The following is a 16,711-nucleotide window of genomic DNA, read 5'->3' on the forward strand; positions in this document are numbered from 1 at the left end:
TCCTTTTCCATCCGGTGTCTTATAAGTCACCTGCCAGTGAGTGAGCGGCATTTCTGAAGCCACCAAGATTCCAAACCCAGATTGATTAAAAGCCCATAGCGCAGGGGAAACGGACGGACTTGTAGCCATTTGTTCATCAGCCTCCTTTTCACCGTAGATTCATTGTATTAACTTCGACACATGCATTCCGAGACAATGCCGTGCACCCATCTTAAACAAGCACCGGGTCTAAATTGAGCCCTCAGTGCTCTCAAGAGGCCACTGAATGTTTTGCAAGTGCTCAGCACCCGCCTATTGGGAAACCACCCTCTTCCGAGGCAAGAACATCCTGTTTGGGCGGCACAGGTCTCTCATATTCAGAACCCGGTGCATATGCAAACTACAGCTTGGTTCAAACGTAGGCGAGGGAAATAAAATAAATAAATAAAAGAAAAAGAACATGATACAATTCATCCGCGCCAGCCAGCACACCAACCAGCCAGTTCCTCTGCACTGACAGAGATTAAACTAGCCGCTTTAGAAGCAGCTGCAAAAACACCAGGACAGCGCACCATCAATAAACACGCAAGGAGATGTTTACAGACTGGTGGTGACATCCTGGTCGATGATTCCCAGGTCAACGCGCCACCAAAAGGGTAGTAGGAGGGACTGCCCTCTCCGAGCACAACATCATAGCCGGCGCCACCCCCATCACCATCACCACTCTGGGAAGAATGGGAGTTGCGAAAGGTGGCGATCGTGAGCGCTGGACACGTGCAATTCCACGCCTGCAGCCGGACTTCGTAGCCCTTGGTTTCTACTGCTCTTGTCGATGCTGGCGGAGCTGTGGAGGCAGAGATGACGAAAAAGGTACTGATGTTTGGTGGGTCCGTTGACGGATCTAGATCTTCCTGAGTCGGCAGTTGTGTTGCGATCCGTCTTACTAGACCTCGATCCAATATATCGAGAGCGAGAAGTAGCTCGTTGGGGAAGAAGCAATGTAGTGTTAGCATTAGTGGCTTCAATTCTGGCAGGAGAGGACCGGCCGAGGATGTCTGCGTTTGGCCATCAGTGGCGCCAGCATATTGCGAAAGTTGTGAGATCAAGCGCTCGATAAAGGATGGAAAGGAAGGTAATGCTATATGGTCGTCTCGATTCTCCATGTGATTCAAGTGGGTGCTAGACAGGCTAGGGGTCGAGTACGAGTGTGTACAATTGAAATCTTTGAGGCGTTCTCGATTTTACTTAGTTCTCGTGAAGTATTATATCATCAACCCTACTTTATTCGGAAAATAGCACGATGAGTACAGTAAGGACTTCATACATTACGCACACATCAATGATAATAAAACCGGGGAAAGAACCAAAACAACCAAACACACACTATATTTAACGATAACCCAACCCAATTAAGAAAACGCCCGAATATCGTTGCACTCTGTACTCTGGGGTATGTGTATATACTACTTTACTTTCCGATGAACAAAGTGGTTAAATCAATTGTATCAATTCCGTGCTGCCTGCTTGTGTATCCTTGTGGATCGTCGTAGTCCAGCACTGCTAGGATCTTGTGTACTCTCTTCCATTGTTTTCTTTGCACGCGCCTTGCTCAGTGCTTTCTTGGTGACGCCTTCCGGTTTGGCTTCGATGCTCGACTTCGGAGCATATAATCTTCCATCCGAAATTGCACTAAGAGACTCGGTAGAGATCGGATCGCTAGGGGCGAACACATAGTCACGGTCTATCGGCTCTGGGCCTTTTGACGACTTTGCAACCGATAGTACATCTTCCACAGGGGGCGTTTTCACGGGGATTGCAGTTTCGACCGGGGGTGTGACTTGCATCTGGTTCAGATCTTTCTCGGGTGTAGTCAGTTCACTCGTAAGGGGCAATCGTCGGTACGCAAATACATTAGCTGATTTGGAGAATGGCAGCCTTCCGCCCATTGCCATGATCTCGTCTAATGTAGACGCAGACGTTACTTCGTCGTCATCCATCAGCGTCCAGTCCCCAGTTGGTCCCTTGACTGCAGCGATATAATGGCCTACTTTACTCTGCGACCATCGTGGAACATGACTGCATACAGTTCATAGCGAAGTTCACCTTGATCTGGCAGTCCTTCCCTCAGGGAAGCAGGAATAGTCAACTCATCTTGAATGATTATCTGCCTCTGCGATTTTGTATTGCTGGTAAGGAATCTATTGAGCTAGAAGAGTAGGATTTCTGGGAAAACACTTATTTCTTCAGATATAGTGTGGTTAACAGAGGATTTACATTGCTCACATTGGTTTTCTAAAGTTGACGTTGAAATGCTGTCCTCGAATGCGTTTTCGATGGGGCAGGGCTCTTAACCATCGGGAAACGTGGCAACTAGGATGAATTGCTGATCCGTTTGCAACGACATTGTGTTCCTACCACATGTCTGGCACTCAAAGCGCTTCTTTGTTTGAATCATCAGGAACTTGTGCAACTCCGAGTGACTGGTCTAGAGTTAGTGACTGAGGTAATGTGTGGTAGAAAGAGGACACTAGGATACATGCATCACTTCGTCGGTCTCGTTATATATCTGCCTGAAAAACTTCTCGATAAACTCACGCACATCCTGCTGCTGGTTTCTATCAATATCAATCCATGATCCGATCAACATTTTCTCCCAGACTGGCTCTAATGCTTTTTCATGATCATCCTTCGACTGTTCTCCTCGCCGGAATGTAAAAAAGAGATGGTGGAAAAGACAAACAAAGCATGCGTCTTTTGAGTTGCAGTTATGATCCGGGCTATCGCGATAATATGCCATCCAATTGGCCAAGAGTGGAGAATGTAACAGTAATTGTAGGGCAGAGTTCCGATAGCAAAGGTTTTTTGGATTTTTGAATCCCCTGGGGTTTTGGGAACCACGGTACAACGGATTCCAAGCAGTTGATACTGGGGGTTCCTAAAGGACGTCAGACAGAATCTTGGGTGCAAAACGCAATAAATCAGGTACTTACCCTCCTGGCCTGGTCACCTTGTCTTGCCTGAGTATTCTGATGGTCCATATTGTAACTTTGATAGGTGTTTCTTCTTGAATCAATTCTATGAGTATGTTGAAATCAATGATTAGCAAAATAGAAATACGTAAGATTTAGTATATGTCAGTAGCGATGAGATTGTTAATAAGATTGAATTGTACTTTTGCAAGAGGGACTGCAAGGGTTTTATGCTTGAGTTCACAGCCTCTAGTGGTATGATTATATCTGGATCATGTAGCTCTTTATTTATTTATTATCCTCTTTCTTCCTTTCTCCTTTCCTTTCTCTCTTTTTATCATTGTCGGCGCCCTTGACTGATGACAATCAGCCCATCTATTGTTGTTGTAAAACAAAAGAATAAGACGAAGAAAAGAAAGATCTGTTCCAATCCAGTTGAAGAACTAATGGAAGATAGAAATAAATCATTGTAAGGCATATTATCACAAGACCTTTTGGGTGTCTACTTTTCGTTAGTGCCTATACCAAAGGACGCTATCTTTCTGGGATGATTTCAAGTGACTCGCACCCGAGTTCCTAGGATCGGCCACAATGAGCGACAAAACAGATATTTATTCAAAGAAAGTCAACCTGCTTGGAGTTGGAGAGTGTTATTTGCTGGGGTGAAACTGCTGTTTTTAGTTCAAGGAATCTTGAGCGACTGAGGCGAGAATGCTAGGTTGTTAACAATAGTTCCCAATTTCGAGTACTTCTTCAGGCCCAAAAAACCACGTTGTTAAAAAAGGTGTTGGCCGTTATTTACTCTCTTTAGGCTCTATCCTCTACCAACCCAACAGGTAAATAGTTATGCTCATGCTAAATACGTAATCACCGGTACCCTTTACTGTTAACTTTTTAGATGATGTCCTTAAATAGGTGGGGATTCTCACGCGAGGCGAGCTGAGACGGAAGTCCAGACTCTCTGCCCCAGACGAACCATGGGCCTACCTACCAGCTCCAACACGGGAAGTTTCAAACAAATAAGAAACAGTGTCGGAGTTGGCTTGGTATTAGGGCAGTAGTACTTGTGACGCCCATCGATCCTGTTCGACTCGGGAAGGCTACTAACAGTAACAGCAGTATTCCTTAGTAGTGCACCGTTGTTATTCATTCACAGTAATACATTGACAAGTGACTTGTATAGGTACATGATACATGGGCACAATAACATGGATGCTGGCTAAATTGCCTCGGATAGTCGTACACTTAGTACTTACTCTGTATTAGCTTGTGGGCGACCTTGACCCACAGGCTCCTTCCGCTCGAAATTCAACCATGAACTGGTTCCCGAGCTGACAACCTTGGAATGGACAGCAAACCCAAGGCGGTTCGTATTCCGTCACTGCGACAATCACAATCACAATCACAATCGCCATGATAATCATTAATCATTAATCTCGGGGGCGTCCCCACAGCTCGAGCTCATGTTTCATCTTGTCAGATGTGGAGCGAGAAAATCGCCCCCTCAGTAATCTTAACTAGTAGTGAGGTCCTATGAAATATGAATGTTCCAGCCATCCCGCCCTAAATTGGCTTCGCCAGACTCGATTCGATGGTCTGATCTCGCCCAGTCGAGAACCTTTCGTACTAGATGAGGGTCTATCGGCAATGACAGTTGGTTGGCTGAGGGGAGGGGATGGAAACGAGGCCCCAAAGTGGTCCTCGATAAATTTCCGTAGGTTACGCTTGCTTATGGCGGTGTAAGGGCTTGCCTACCTGCCTAGGAAGTCTCTCTCGACTGGCACCTGTAGGAGTATCTCAAATCTCTCTCTCTGTGGGCAGCCCGACCTAATTCTACTTTATGAAGCGGTTTCCGCGCGGACTCTGTACAATTGCTCTCAGCCCTTTACGACGTAAGAAAATAAATAAAAGAGCTCGAAGAAATCTCCTCTTTACATGAGTTGGGGAACTGAATGAACCCCTACCTGTCTATCCAGTGGGATGCATATACGCAGCCTATATCCCTGCGGTGTCTACTCAGAGTATTGCCATAGACACCGACGCCGTGAGATTGGCTATCCTTCATGGTGTTACAATCGATCGGGTCGATTTAGAGCGATCTCCTCAATCCATCAGAATCCTGGCAAAGTATGGAGTATTATTACCAAACATATGAGTGCCAGTGGACACAGGTAGCCCAAGTAGGAAGTAGCTACATCCACGGGTCACTACTTATCTAGAAGAATAAAACAACACTAACAATCATGACCCCTCTCTGGAGAGGTGGGCGAGGGTGTAGGAAGTAATTAAGAAAGATGAATATAAATAATAATATAAAATTACATTAACCAAATGACTTATCGTGAGACTATCATAGAAAAGGTGTCAGGTGACAAATGAGTTTCTTTCCTTTCACAGTAAGTACTCATGCACACCATCCAACCCCAGCTATGCATACCATCCAACTGCGTTGTCCATAATCTACAGAGTAGAATCACCTAAAGAGTATCGCTGCTCTTTTTATGCTTTCCTAGGCCCTAACTGACCCGATGACCCACTCACTTATGTTGGGCAGCGTCGAATATTGACCGTTGTCACAATAGCCACAGGACCACTTTTCAGCTTTGCCACGCAGTGTGACGATCCAATAAGCTTCATATTTCCAAGGAATTATTATCCTTTGCTATATTGATTAACATTATCACAGTTGATTGCGATTGCCCCATAGTTGACGAGAGTACCGTGTATATTACTCTCGAGATAGCCTACATAGCAGTAGTGCCACACCCAATTGCAGGCTGAGCGCACCGTGATAAGGCTAGTAGAGTGACACCATAAAAACTGTTACAAAAATGAATTTCATGTGATTACAGGTACTATCTTTTTGGTTTAATAAGTCGTCCACATGTTCAAAACTCCCATGTGCAAGAGAATCAGTAGGAAGACACACACACACAGAGGAACAAAAACAAAAAATGAATCCACTAAGTACTATAGTTCGTACAATGAGTAATAATAATGATAGATCATGAAACCTAGGTATGGGGGGTTCTAAGGTTGTCGGACATTTTCTGTGTCGATCGTTGCTTTCCTGGAATAGATTGAGCAACAGGATCCCTAACTGGACCCACTTGCCTCCAATCCAATCATGTCTGTCAATTCCACCAAGGCCGTTTGTATCTCCATGTCAATGTCAAGTCCTTACCTAACAAGACTACCTAGTATTTTGGAAATAGCATGGGTACCTACCTACCTAGTTACAGGCATTATTCCAAACCCGCTGCGAGATACATCTCATACCAAAGATTGCCTTGTATCTCTCCACGACGGAAATTAGTAGAAAGCAGTGTGACTATATTCTACATCTTTCCTAGGGCAGGCTATACTAATACTTTAAAGACCCTATATGAATACTGGGGCGACTCACCGATGCTTATTCTTTATACATAGAGTTGGTGGCAATGTGCGTTGAACACGAGGGGAGAAAAACCACCACCAACGATGCCCCGGGGAGCGAACAGAGGTACTCTGCCCTATGTGATAGGTCACTCTTTACTACTCTATATACCTTGACTGCATACTTTGCACAACAGAATACTTTTTTATTTATCAATTTGCTTTTCTTTGGCTCCTCTACTTGGGAAGTTATGTGTGATGACTATGATGATGTTATTGTTGTGAATCAGGCCTTAGACTAAGCTAGGAAGCAGCTCGTTACCCGATAACAAAGTCAAATTCACAGCGGGAATGCATGTTCTAGGCCCGCTGCAAGTCACCGCCATTTGCAGAGTATATTCGACTTGTATGGCTGTGTTATACATATTTCGGGTCATCTAACAGCTAGCAAGCAAAAATATATAAAAAATAAAAAATATAGACGGAGAGAGGAGAGAGAGGAAGAAGACGAAGAGGGACTCCTTGCAGAGATGTTGTATATAGATAAGAGGGTGCCAGCAAATGCACACTTTTAGCAATATTCCGAATAAAAATTTGCCATGCTATCAAAGGACCTCCCAAACAGCAATTCTGATACTGATTCCTCGAGCTGTGATTTACCTTCCATTCATTCCTACAATGACAATCATCCAAGCCATTTCAATATTTGAGATGCGTGACTGCAAAGGATAAAGCTGGACAAGCTCGTAAATTTCAAGCTTTCGACAAGGTACATATATACTTTCTATACCTAACCAAAGGTAGTTGATTCTTGCTTATCTTAGTTAGTTCTATGGCCCTTTCGTCCGTTGCAGGATCACTACTGTATCTTTCTCACAGCAAAAGAACCGAGTATTTCATATAGTATTATTATCCTTGCTATTGTTTTCTTTTTTCCTATCGCGTGCGCAGGTGCATACACATACATCATAAATTGATGATAGACAATCATGTACTGCCAAAATGCGGGACATGGCAACTTGGGAGCTTGGCTCAAGCCTTGTACGGAGTACCCTCAAACGGGTTGAGGTTTGCCATGTCACTGAGCAATACAGAGCAGACGGGACTACCTAGGCTGGCGTCAAGTTGCCCCACCAACGCCTCCAGTCATTGGTCACTAAGTAAAGCATCTAGGCACCAGCTCCTCCACCGCCTTGGTCAGAACAATTTCTGTACTGTACGGAGTACTTTCAAGGCGCTTGAAGCCACTGTTCGGGCCCACCAGTCCCTAGGTAATCTTGCAGTTGCAGGTGTGCAGCTGGCGGGAAACCCCTTGCCCCGTCGTTCGATGGCAAATCCAGGGTACTCCACAACCTAGGTACGTACCGTATAGATACTATCGGCTTACTGGATTAGTTAGTAGTGTTAGGCCTAATCTCCCGGTTCTCATAACAGAAATTAATGCCTTATTTCCATAGTATCGGCCGAAGTACGGGTCGGTTTGGCGGATCATTCCAATTCCATAAACCTGCCCCTCAATGGCACTGGAAAGAAATGAACCTTGCAGGGACTCCGTATGTACTCACCTTAATACAAGAATGCACGGAAATTATTTTTCTTTGTAATTCAGCATGCGCGCTACAGGCCACGAAGATTGCTCCATATGGGGACGTACTAATTCCCATAGAGAGTGTACGTCGACAAGCGCAGAGCAAGCGAAAGACGCGTCTTTAGCGGCAATCTGCCGTACCGAGGCTAATATCAGCCTTTCTTACTACGAGCTTACTATTCCTGTTGTCGAATTCCAGACCGACAGATCCACATATCCCAAATTGCCGAGAACTCGAGACCCAGAGATCAAAAGCGCTACCAGTTGCATGGGAGAGTGGCGCCCCGTATTAAAGGGTTTGGGAGTTGGAAGCCAAGTGCAGGGGAAAAAAAAAAAAAAAAAAAAAAGAAGGGTGGGGGGGTTGAACGAAAGATAAGAATGGATAGATGAAAAGTCCAAATTGTGCCGAAATAAGAAGGGCTCACACAAAGATCAAAATCATCATTTAGACAAACAGACTAATCTTGGTACGGGCCACAGTCTACGCACAGTGCCTTGGTTAGGACTGTCTAGACACCAAGGCTGTGTGTATCACAGGACAGCCAAAAGTAAATCTAGGATATGGAGAATATAGTACTAGGATAATAATGCATGCAATGTATGTTCTTTCTGAGTGCTGACTATATCAAGACAGGACTATGTCCAACTTTCCACTATGAATCTGCATGCAACCCTTCTTTTCTATTGTATTTTATTTTATTTTTTTTTTTGGCCCTTTCTTCTCCAGTGAGATCCTCATTTATGGAACACGAAAGCCAGGGGGCGGGAACTAACGTGTTCCATCATGGAGAATCATCAGAACTACGGTAGAGCATTGTCTAGCGTCTTGCTGAAACCGGGTTGACAGCATATAAGGTTTAACATATGGAGCATGGAAAGTTTAAAGTCATTTTTATTATGATGTTATCCTCCACCAATGCTTTAGAGACATAAGATAAAACAAGAAACAGCTATAAGAACAAGAGGACCAGAAGGAAAATATATCTTATGTAGGACGCAGTAAAACATAGGCAAGAATTATATATATCTGCTACGTAGATCTGCACCTACAGATATTAGATCATGTACTCAATTGATGCCACTTACACATTCCCCCCTCCTCTCAATTCATCACCTGTACAGAAAATACTACACAGTCGGGAGCGAAGATAATTATCCTGCCCTGCCCCGATAATGTCTGTCCGTCAGTCAGGTATTAGGTGCAGAAAGTTGGACGGGGCGAACGGTCGCTAAAAACCCCGGATCCTAGTAGTGTCTGGGTAGTGATATTACGTATGACGATACTTGCCGTCAATGGATTGGGTTCGTCCACCGTTGACAGTCCACGGCCGTTGGAACTTGGAAATCTAAATTGTGCAAATGTGCCAGATTACCAGCCAATCCAGGGAAAAGGAAAACGACAGGGTGGTTAATTTAGTACTCTAGGAAATGACTCCGCCCAGTCCACTTCTTATTAAAAATAAAATAGCAAATAAATAATAATAATAATATTTGTCGGAAAAATAGGACGCACATACTGACACTGGCCATTTTACTGCTGTGCTGGCCGATGAGGGGAATTAAGGTCCTTTTTAGATGTCTCTCGGACTTTGACGCCTTCGTTGTTACGTATCCTACCCATAATTCCCCATTTCTACGTTCTGGTTGGAACTTGGAGCTTCCAAAACCCATTTCAGATCCCGGTTCAGGATGCTGGTGTTCCCCACAGGGGAGAACCATGTTACTTAGTACCTTCGGAACTTTTTCTTCCCCTTTAAAAAAAAACTAAAAAAAAAAAAATGTACATACATATGACCTACGCCAGAGTAGGTAGGTAGCGCAGTAACTAAGGAAAGTATTCTCCCCCAATCACTCCTTGCAATTCTGAAATTTATTCTCCGATCCTCTAAATACTCCAAGTTCGGGTCCATATCATGTTTACCGACCGTTCAAGGTCCATTAGTGGCTTTAGGTCTTTTTTCTTCTGACAGTCCTCTCTTTCTAAGTAGTTGCCCCTCTTGTTTTGTACTTCCCCTCGTTTTATTATCAGGACCAAGAGATACCGTAGATAATCCCAATAGAGCCCACATGAGATATAAACCTAAAACTTCATCCAGTACTGATGGACCTAAATCGGTGATTTCATGCAAACTATTGTTTCTTCCAGTGCACATAGTTTCTCCGTACAGGATGGATATCTTTCAGACTCTTAATGTCTCCAAACTTGACCTATCTAAGCCTTCTACCAAAAAATAGCTCTACTACCACTTTGATGAGATGCTTCCTTGTTTCCTTTTTCTTTTCCTTTTTTCTGTCTCAACATCAGCCTGAGAAAACTCTTTAAAACCATGCTGGGTTCGAACGTTCGAAAAGGGTTGACCGCCAGTGAATCTCCCAATATTGAAGTAGACTGTTCGGGGAGGGAAGCCTTCATGATAATCATCGTGGTATTATTGTTGTTCTAATATTAGTATTATTACCACTACTGGTACTTACCTACTGCTGTCCTCCTTCTGGTACTAATAAACAACCGTTGGTCCCAACTCCCCGTAGTACGTAAGGTCATTATTAGTAGGAAAAGTTCACCTAACTCTCACTGGTATTTAGTGGAGGAGGATGTGTATTGATGACTGTGAATAGTATTTTTTAACCTCTAATGATTCTCCTAGAAAACTTGGAAGGGAGAGAGAAAGAGAAAGAGGAAGTAGTAAAGAAGCATGTCAAAAAAAGAACACCAAACAGCACAGTAAAATGCTCATAATAATAACAATAATTATTATTTTTATTATAATTACAATTGTAATAATTTAACGGTTTCTCGAATCCACTGGGTCCCGAGCTCGCCTCTTGGTTAGCCTCCTCCCTCTCCCCCATAACTTCTAGGTGAGTAGTAGCAGCATTATTACTGCTGAGCTTCTAATTTGCTGTCCAACACTGCTAGATCAGCTGTCATTGCCGATGATCTCTACTTATGCATCCCAAGTCGTTTCATCTGTTTCGGCTGTCCTCCTTTTTTATTTCCTACTTTCTTTTCTTCTCCTCGTCTTCCAGTTTCTTCATTATTCTCAATGATTACCTATAGCCTGCCTTCGCTTCTCTCTACCCCTGCTATTGGTATTTGTCTAGGTCTAGTTCCAAAACTTCTTCTCACTTGGTCTTCCATCTCCTCTTCCATTGCTGGATAAAGTTATTGCTATCTTTCATTCGTCACATATCCCGAAGCCTCCCGTTTCTTTTGGACGCCTACCTTCTTGATATTCATTTTAAATCCCCCTCGGCTCCATATTTTTACCCTTCTATACATGCCAATACGTTTACTTGTTTGTCTTTCTGTCTGTGCAAAAAAACTCGCTGCCAACCGAGCCCTTGCTACAAACGGGAGACCAAGAGTGATTTATCTTGATAATTCTCTATTCTCCCCATCATATTCATATTCTCTCTATTGTTAAGCTCGACTGCATTTCTGTGGTCCATCTGGCCTGAGAAAGTGATTCTGACACTTACGACTTCACAGGGTCTGGTAGGAGCCTCTTTAAACCCAGAATCTGTATAAATAAAGAGGAAGAAGAAATTTTCGTTGCGAATCGCGCATATGATTGCGTTACAAAACCAAGCTATCCTGCCCCCCGCCAAAGTGGATATCTCACTACTACTGAAGCCCCAAGATGAAGAGGAAGCTACCCCCGTGACTGCTGCGTCGACATTTCCCCCAATTCCAATCCAACCAGATCCAGTGACATCGGTTCCTTCCGTGGCTCCCCTTACGGCGAAGACCCCAGTGTCTGTCCCGGCAAAGCGCCTGCAACCAGCTCATACAGCGGAGTCTCCCGCCAAGAAGCAGTCAAAGTGGTCGCCTGAAGAAGATGCGCTGATTATCGAGCTGCGGGGTAGCGGTATGAAGTGGGAGGATATCAGCAGACGACTCCCTGGGCGAAGTGCCATCAGCTGTCGTCTTCATTACCAGAATTATTTGGAACGTAGGAGTGAGTGGGACGAGGATAAAAAGAACAAGCTTGCAAGACTATACGAAAGGTATGTCTTAAGAGGACACGATGCTTGCTACCAAATATGGCGAAGCCCCAAATGACGGAATCTTTAAATGGCATGATTGGACGCTGTATAAGTTGAGACGGTTCGCTGACCCAGGACAATAATTCTAGATTCAAGGCGGAAATGTGGTCAAAAGTGGCAGAAGAAATGGCAATACCATGGCGAGCTGCAGAGGCTATGCATTGGCAACTAGGAGAACAAGAAATGGCGCGCAGAGCTGGTGTAGTTCCTTTCTCATTGTCAAGTACAGCAATTGATCCGCCAGCCCCACGGGCTCGGAGAGCCAGCACGTCTCTATCTCGACCACGAAAAGGATCTACATCTCGTCCAGCACCCCCTCCGCAACTCCCTTCCGTTGAAGAACTAACGGCGGGAGTCCCAGCATATGCGCCGCCGCCGCCGCCGCCGCCGAGTTTTCCCGCCCAACGAGAAGCTTATCGGATAGGGCATCCGTTGGACTTAAGCAGCAGCCACAGCGGACACTTAGGGTCAAATCTTGGTCTTCCTCCTCGAACCCTTCCTTAGGGGTGGGAATATGATATCTATGCCTTTTGTCTTTTCGCATTGTTATGATTTGCATAGCGCTGGTTGGAGGTACGCCTTCTTTCATGGGAGGGATTTTCCTAGATTTTTTTTTTTTTGGGATATCTGATGTGCTCTCTCTGTGTGTGTATTTTCAACTTCTCTCTCCATGGACATACAGTGTCGAGAGTGGCCCCGAGGCTGGATCCTGGGGCACAAAGCTATCATATTCCCTGGTCAAACCGAGTCGCGATTGCCCACCAATTGTCCTTCTCATAACCCGATTCTAGGACAAAGCCGCCTGCCATCCTTATATCACGCTCAAGTTCAGTCTCCTCATAAAGATGGTAATAACGATGGAATACTGTTGACTGCTCACTTGAGCCATCTTTGGATGGGTTATTTTTCATAACCCATGGAACCATCACATCCTGTTGGTCGCCTTTGTCCCAGCCCCTGCGGCTGTCTTTCTGCTCTAGCGCCCAGACATAGATTAGGGCTTTCCCACCGGATGCATTCGCCGTAGCCGGTTTCACTGTACGCAAAATTTCGCGTATTGCTCGAACTCTTCGGTCAGAAGTCGACAAATGATGTATCACAGCGATTGAAATGGTAAAGTCAAAAAATGAGTTAGGGTGTGGTAAATTTAGAATATCAGCAACAATGGCTGAATGCGGCTGATGCTTTACAGCGATCCGCGCAAGGTTCTCGGATCTGTCAGGATTGGTCAATGGTGAAACGTCATTTAAACAATTTTAGAGTCTATATCTATAACTTGGAAACGAGGATATTGGTGAAAACGAAGCTGTCATATTCGAGAACGAGGCTGAGAGGAGACAAAAAAAAAAAGATCAAGAAGATAGGAACAGGGGAAGAGTGATTACATAGGTCAATGATGAATAGACGCTCATTGCAAATATTCGAAATGCAAGCACCATACATACCGATCAGAAGCAACAATAAAAACGTCCGGGTTCACAGGCAAATACTTGCCATTGCCGCATCCCACATCCAAGCCCACCGACCCAGGAGCTAATTCCTTGAGAAACTGCTCCACAATTGGCCATGGCTATCAGGAGAAGGGCAGTCAGTTAGCCGGACAGAAAAGATACAGCGAGAAGATTTCGAATCATAGAAAGCTGGATGTACAAACCTTATATCGGGTAGAGGAAAAATGGCTTGCAATTTTCTGATATATCTCATGAACATTCTTCTCTTCATATGCCTCCTGGTTCTGGGCGGTATCTGGTGACGCCACTTGTGTCTGTTCCATTTGCCTATAACTCCCTACAAGGGACTGAACGTTTTAATATAGTTTTACACTCCTGTAGAGACGGTTAAGCGTTGGTTTAAAGTGAAAAAAGTAAGAATGAAAAGTGAAAACGAAGTGCGAATCTGGGATTCATTACATGACCATACTAGGTGGATGTACAGTGTACAGTAAGAGCTCTCTGATCATAGCTACCTTTCTAGTACTTGGTACCAATCTGGTACTTACATACATGTAGGTATGTACATGTATGTATATACAGCGAGCATGTATTGAAAGGGGGCGTATTATCTGGGGACTGATACGGGTCTGACTAATATATTGTTCACTCGCGGAGGTCCTCTAGATGACTTTCTTCGGAGCTCACCTAGTCAGTAAGCAGAAGAATTGCAGCAGCATCACATTCAACATTGTGGTTGGACTGAGGTGGAGGGGCTATCTAGCAAGTAAGTGATAGTAGTATCGTTCCTTATTTTGTGCTTGCTATATCACCAATGGTATATTCTCCGGTTCTTCCACTGCATCGGTTCTTTGCGTTCTGTTGAAAAAGGATAAGAACGATACTAAATTATTGTGTTACATTTCACGTTCTGAGCTATTGGCCCTAATTTTGCAAAGCATGTTGATCGCTATCTCTTTGCCTTGCTCCGTCGTCAAACTTACAGCGGGCTATATCCCTAAGCTTCTCCAACCCCATTGTCTCTAACATATATGTAGGAAAGGAGTCTCATACAAGAGTTAGCACCAATCTTATCTGTCCCGTATAAGTCACACGTCATCAAGGAAGCCAAACAGATTGGCAAAAATGGCATTCCAGGCCACCCCGAGAGACATCACTGTCATCATTACCACTCCCACTTCGGGATCCAATGCGCAACCACAATTTCACTCGGAACGCCGCGTCACTCCAACATGGACCCTCATGCAGCTAAAATCCAAGTTGGAGACCATGACTGGCATACCCCCATCTGGTCAGCGTTTGTGGCTTAAGACGCCCACCCTTTCTGGTCAATGGATTGACGGAGATGACACCATGGTTGGTGACTGGGGCGTGATGAAAGGCTGTGAGATTGAGGTATGGTATCTATCCAGCTGAACCCTTTCTGTCTTACATACCTTGGTTTTTTAAGTCCCTAACCCGTTTGGCCTGGGCGCTGTATAACTTGAATGAGCTGCAGCTTATCAGAAGTGCAAAATCCGCATACTTATGGGGACCGATTTATTACTTAAATACCCTGGGTCTTTACAATGCTGCTTTGTTCGTACTTCAATCAATAGCCTTATTGTTTGACTGCCAAAAATCTCTGCTACACCAGACTTCCTCACAAAAGAAGTCATGTGTACTTTTTTTCAAGCATTTCAATATGCACAAGCTTGTTATCTTGTTAAACAGCATGAACAGTACTGACTTTGAGCACCATATCATAGGTCCATGACTCCCGACCCCAGTCTACAAGGCTAAACTTCGATGATCTATCATCAGTGGAGAAGTATGTGCTTCCCACGGAGACCTACGAGTCTCTTTCTAACTCAGTCTTGGCCTGGAAAAAAAACCAAAAACTTGGCCGATTTGACCCAAATGCTGTAACACCGGAAGAATCGATGCACAAACAGGCAGAACAAGATGCTAGGGAGATCTCAGACAGAGGTATAAAATACACATAATTACTAGAGAAGGGATGCGCATTACTAAGAGTTTTTTTTTTTTTTTTTAACCTATAGGAATTGTGGTGTCGAAGCGTGCAATCATCCTTCCATCCTCCCCGCCACATATTCGGCGAGGTATCGTCCGCTATGTCGGCCCGGTGCCCACAATTCCCTACCCTGGCGTAAATGCCAAATCGGAATTTGAAGAGGCTGAATCCGGTTTTTTGCCCATTTGGGTAGGAATTGAGCTCGATGAACCAATTGGGAAAAATGATGGTAGTGTGGGTGGGAAACGTTTTTTTACCTGCCCCAGCAAGACTGGTGTTTTTGTGAAACCAGAGAAGGTTGAGGTAGGAGACTTTCCTCCTTTGGAGCTGGACGATAACCTAGGCGAGATGGAAGAACTATAGGTAGAATGTGGAATTAATCTATCTATACCTGGCATGGATCCAAAGACCCCCAGGGCCAAAGTACAATACACGAAACCGATCTCTAAAACCAAATATACTAACGCTTATCACTCCCCCCAAAAGAGCATAATAACCCAAGATCCCATCATAATATCATTATTTATAGGAAAATACAGTCAATAGTGAACACAAGGAGGGAGGACTGATACAACAAGTTGTATAATATGGAATTCAATTACATCGGTGACATCGCTTGTTTGGGCTAGTCATCGCACATTTGCTGCAGAATTTAAAGACCAAAAAAAAAGTGGGACATGTGGTGGGAGGTGGACAGAAGCCTGAGCAAGGGACGCCATAAAACCTCGTAAAACAAAATCGCTAGAATGAGTGGAACTCACAGAAGGACATGAAACAAGTTTCGCCTGGAAATTCCTCCTCCCCCTCCAAAAACACACAACTCGGACTTCGAGGCTAGGGGACCTATTCAAGATGTTTTAGAGCCTGTTCCGGCCCTCTTTTTGCCCTTCGGCCTGCCTTTCGCAGCACCAGTGGGCCGACTGGTCGGAGTAGTGGAGTCTCCGTCCATGTTGCCTAACTTTGAGGCCGATCCAAGAGTAGAGCTATCCTTATCCATAGGGACACAGCCTTGGGTAAAGAACAATCGAGCATCTTTGCCATGTGTGTTGGCAAAACTGTAATAATTCCCTAAGCCACAAATGGTTTTATAGTTAGGACCTCCATTCAGAATATGATGATCGAAAAAGCCAGAATCACTTACCTCTTGGGACCTGAAAAACACAGCCTTTCCCTGCACTAAATTGTACGCCAGATATATCTATTTGTACTCGGCCATGGCAAACGTAAAAAACCATGTGCATTTTCTTTGAATTCTTCGGCTTTTTTACACCCCCAGCAGGTAGCT

General features: G+C 44.4%; 6 protein-coding genes across 6 annotated transcripts; 2 read left to right on the plus strand and 4 right to left on the minus strand.

Moving 5' to 3' along the window:
- Positions 1–449: 449 nt before the first annotated feature.
- On the minus strand, positions 450–1,142 carry ATNIH1004_006208 (uncharacterized protein; the record flags this gene model as incomplete). Its single annotated transcript, XM_033570844.1, has 1 exon — positions 450–1,142. The coding sequence occupies one exon, from the start codon at positions 1,140–1,142 to the stop codon at positions 450–452; it is 693 nt and encodes a 230-aa protein (XP_033426876.1).
- Positions 1,143–1,484: 342 nt separating this feature from the next.
- Positions 1,485–1,976, minus strand: ATNIH1004_006209 (uncharacterized protein; the record flags this gene model as incomplete). Its single annotated transcript, XM_033570845.1, has 1 exon — positions 1,485–1,976. One exon carries the CDS (start codon positions 1,974–1,976, stop codon positions 1,485–1,487), a length of 492 nt encoding a protein of 163 aa, XP_033426877.1.
- Positions 1,977–2,326: 350 nt separating this feature from the next.
- Positions 2,327–3,017, minus strand: ATNIH1004_006210 (uncharacterized protein; the record flags this gene model as incomplete). The annotated part of the gene is made up of 3 exons (XM_033570846.1): positions 2,327–2,464; positions 2,516–2,914; positions 2,970–3,017. The coding sequence occupies 3 exons, from the start codon at positions 3,015–3,017 to the stop codon at positions 2,327–2,329; spliced, it is 585 nt and encodes a 194-aa protein (XP_033426878.1).
- An 8,465-nt stretch (positions 3,018–11,482) lies between these two features.
- Positions 11,483–12,465, plus strand: ATNIH1004_006211 (MYB DNA-binding domain protein; the record flags this gene model as incomplete). The annotated part of the gene is made up of 2 exons (XM_033570847.1): positions 11,483–11,922; positions 12,051–12,465. The coding sequence occupies 2 exons, from the start codon at positions 11,483–11,485 to the stop codon at positions 12,463–12,465; spliced, it is 855 nt and encodes a 284-aa protein (XP_033426879.1).
- Positions 12,466–12,686: 221 nt separating this feature from the next.
- Positions 12,687–13,735, minus strand: TRM9 (tRNA (carboxymethyluridine(34)-5-O)-methyltransferase; the record flags this gene model as incomplete). Its single annotated transcript, XM_033570848.1, has 3 exons — positions 12,687–13,176; positions 13,407–13,531; positions 13,616–13,735. 3 exons carry the CDS (start codon positions 13,733–13,735, stop codon positions 12,687–12,689), a joined length of 735 nt encoding a protein of 244 aa, XP_033426880.1.
- An 802-nt stretch (positions 13,736–14,537) lies between these two features.
- ATNIH1004_006213 (tubulin-folding cofactor B) lies at positions 14,538–15,789 on the plus strand (the record flags this gene model as incomplete). The annotated part of the gene is made up of 3 exons (XM_033570849.1): positions 14,538–14,807; positions 15,161–15,380; positions 15,455–15,789. The coding sequence occupies 3 exons, from the start codon at positions 14,538–14,540 to the stop codon at positions 15,787–15,789; spliced, it is 825 nt and encodes a 274-aa protein (XP_033426881.1).
- Positions 15,790–16,711: the final 922 nt, after the last annotated feature.

The sequence above is a fragment of the Aspergillus tanneri genome (genome assembly GCF_003426965.1).
Source record: "Aspergillus tanneri strain NIH1004 chromosome Unknown AapTan_4_pilon_pilon_pilon, whole genome shotgun sequence".
In the NCBI taxonomy this organism is placed as follows: Eukaryota; Fungi; Ascomycota; class Eurotiomycetes; order Eurotiales; family Aspergillaceae; genus Aspergillus; species Aspergillus tanneri.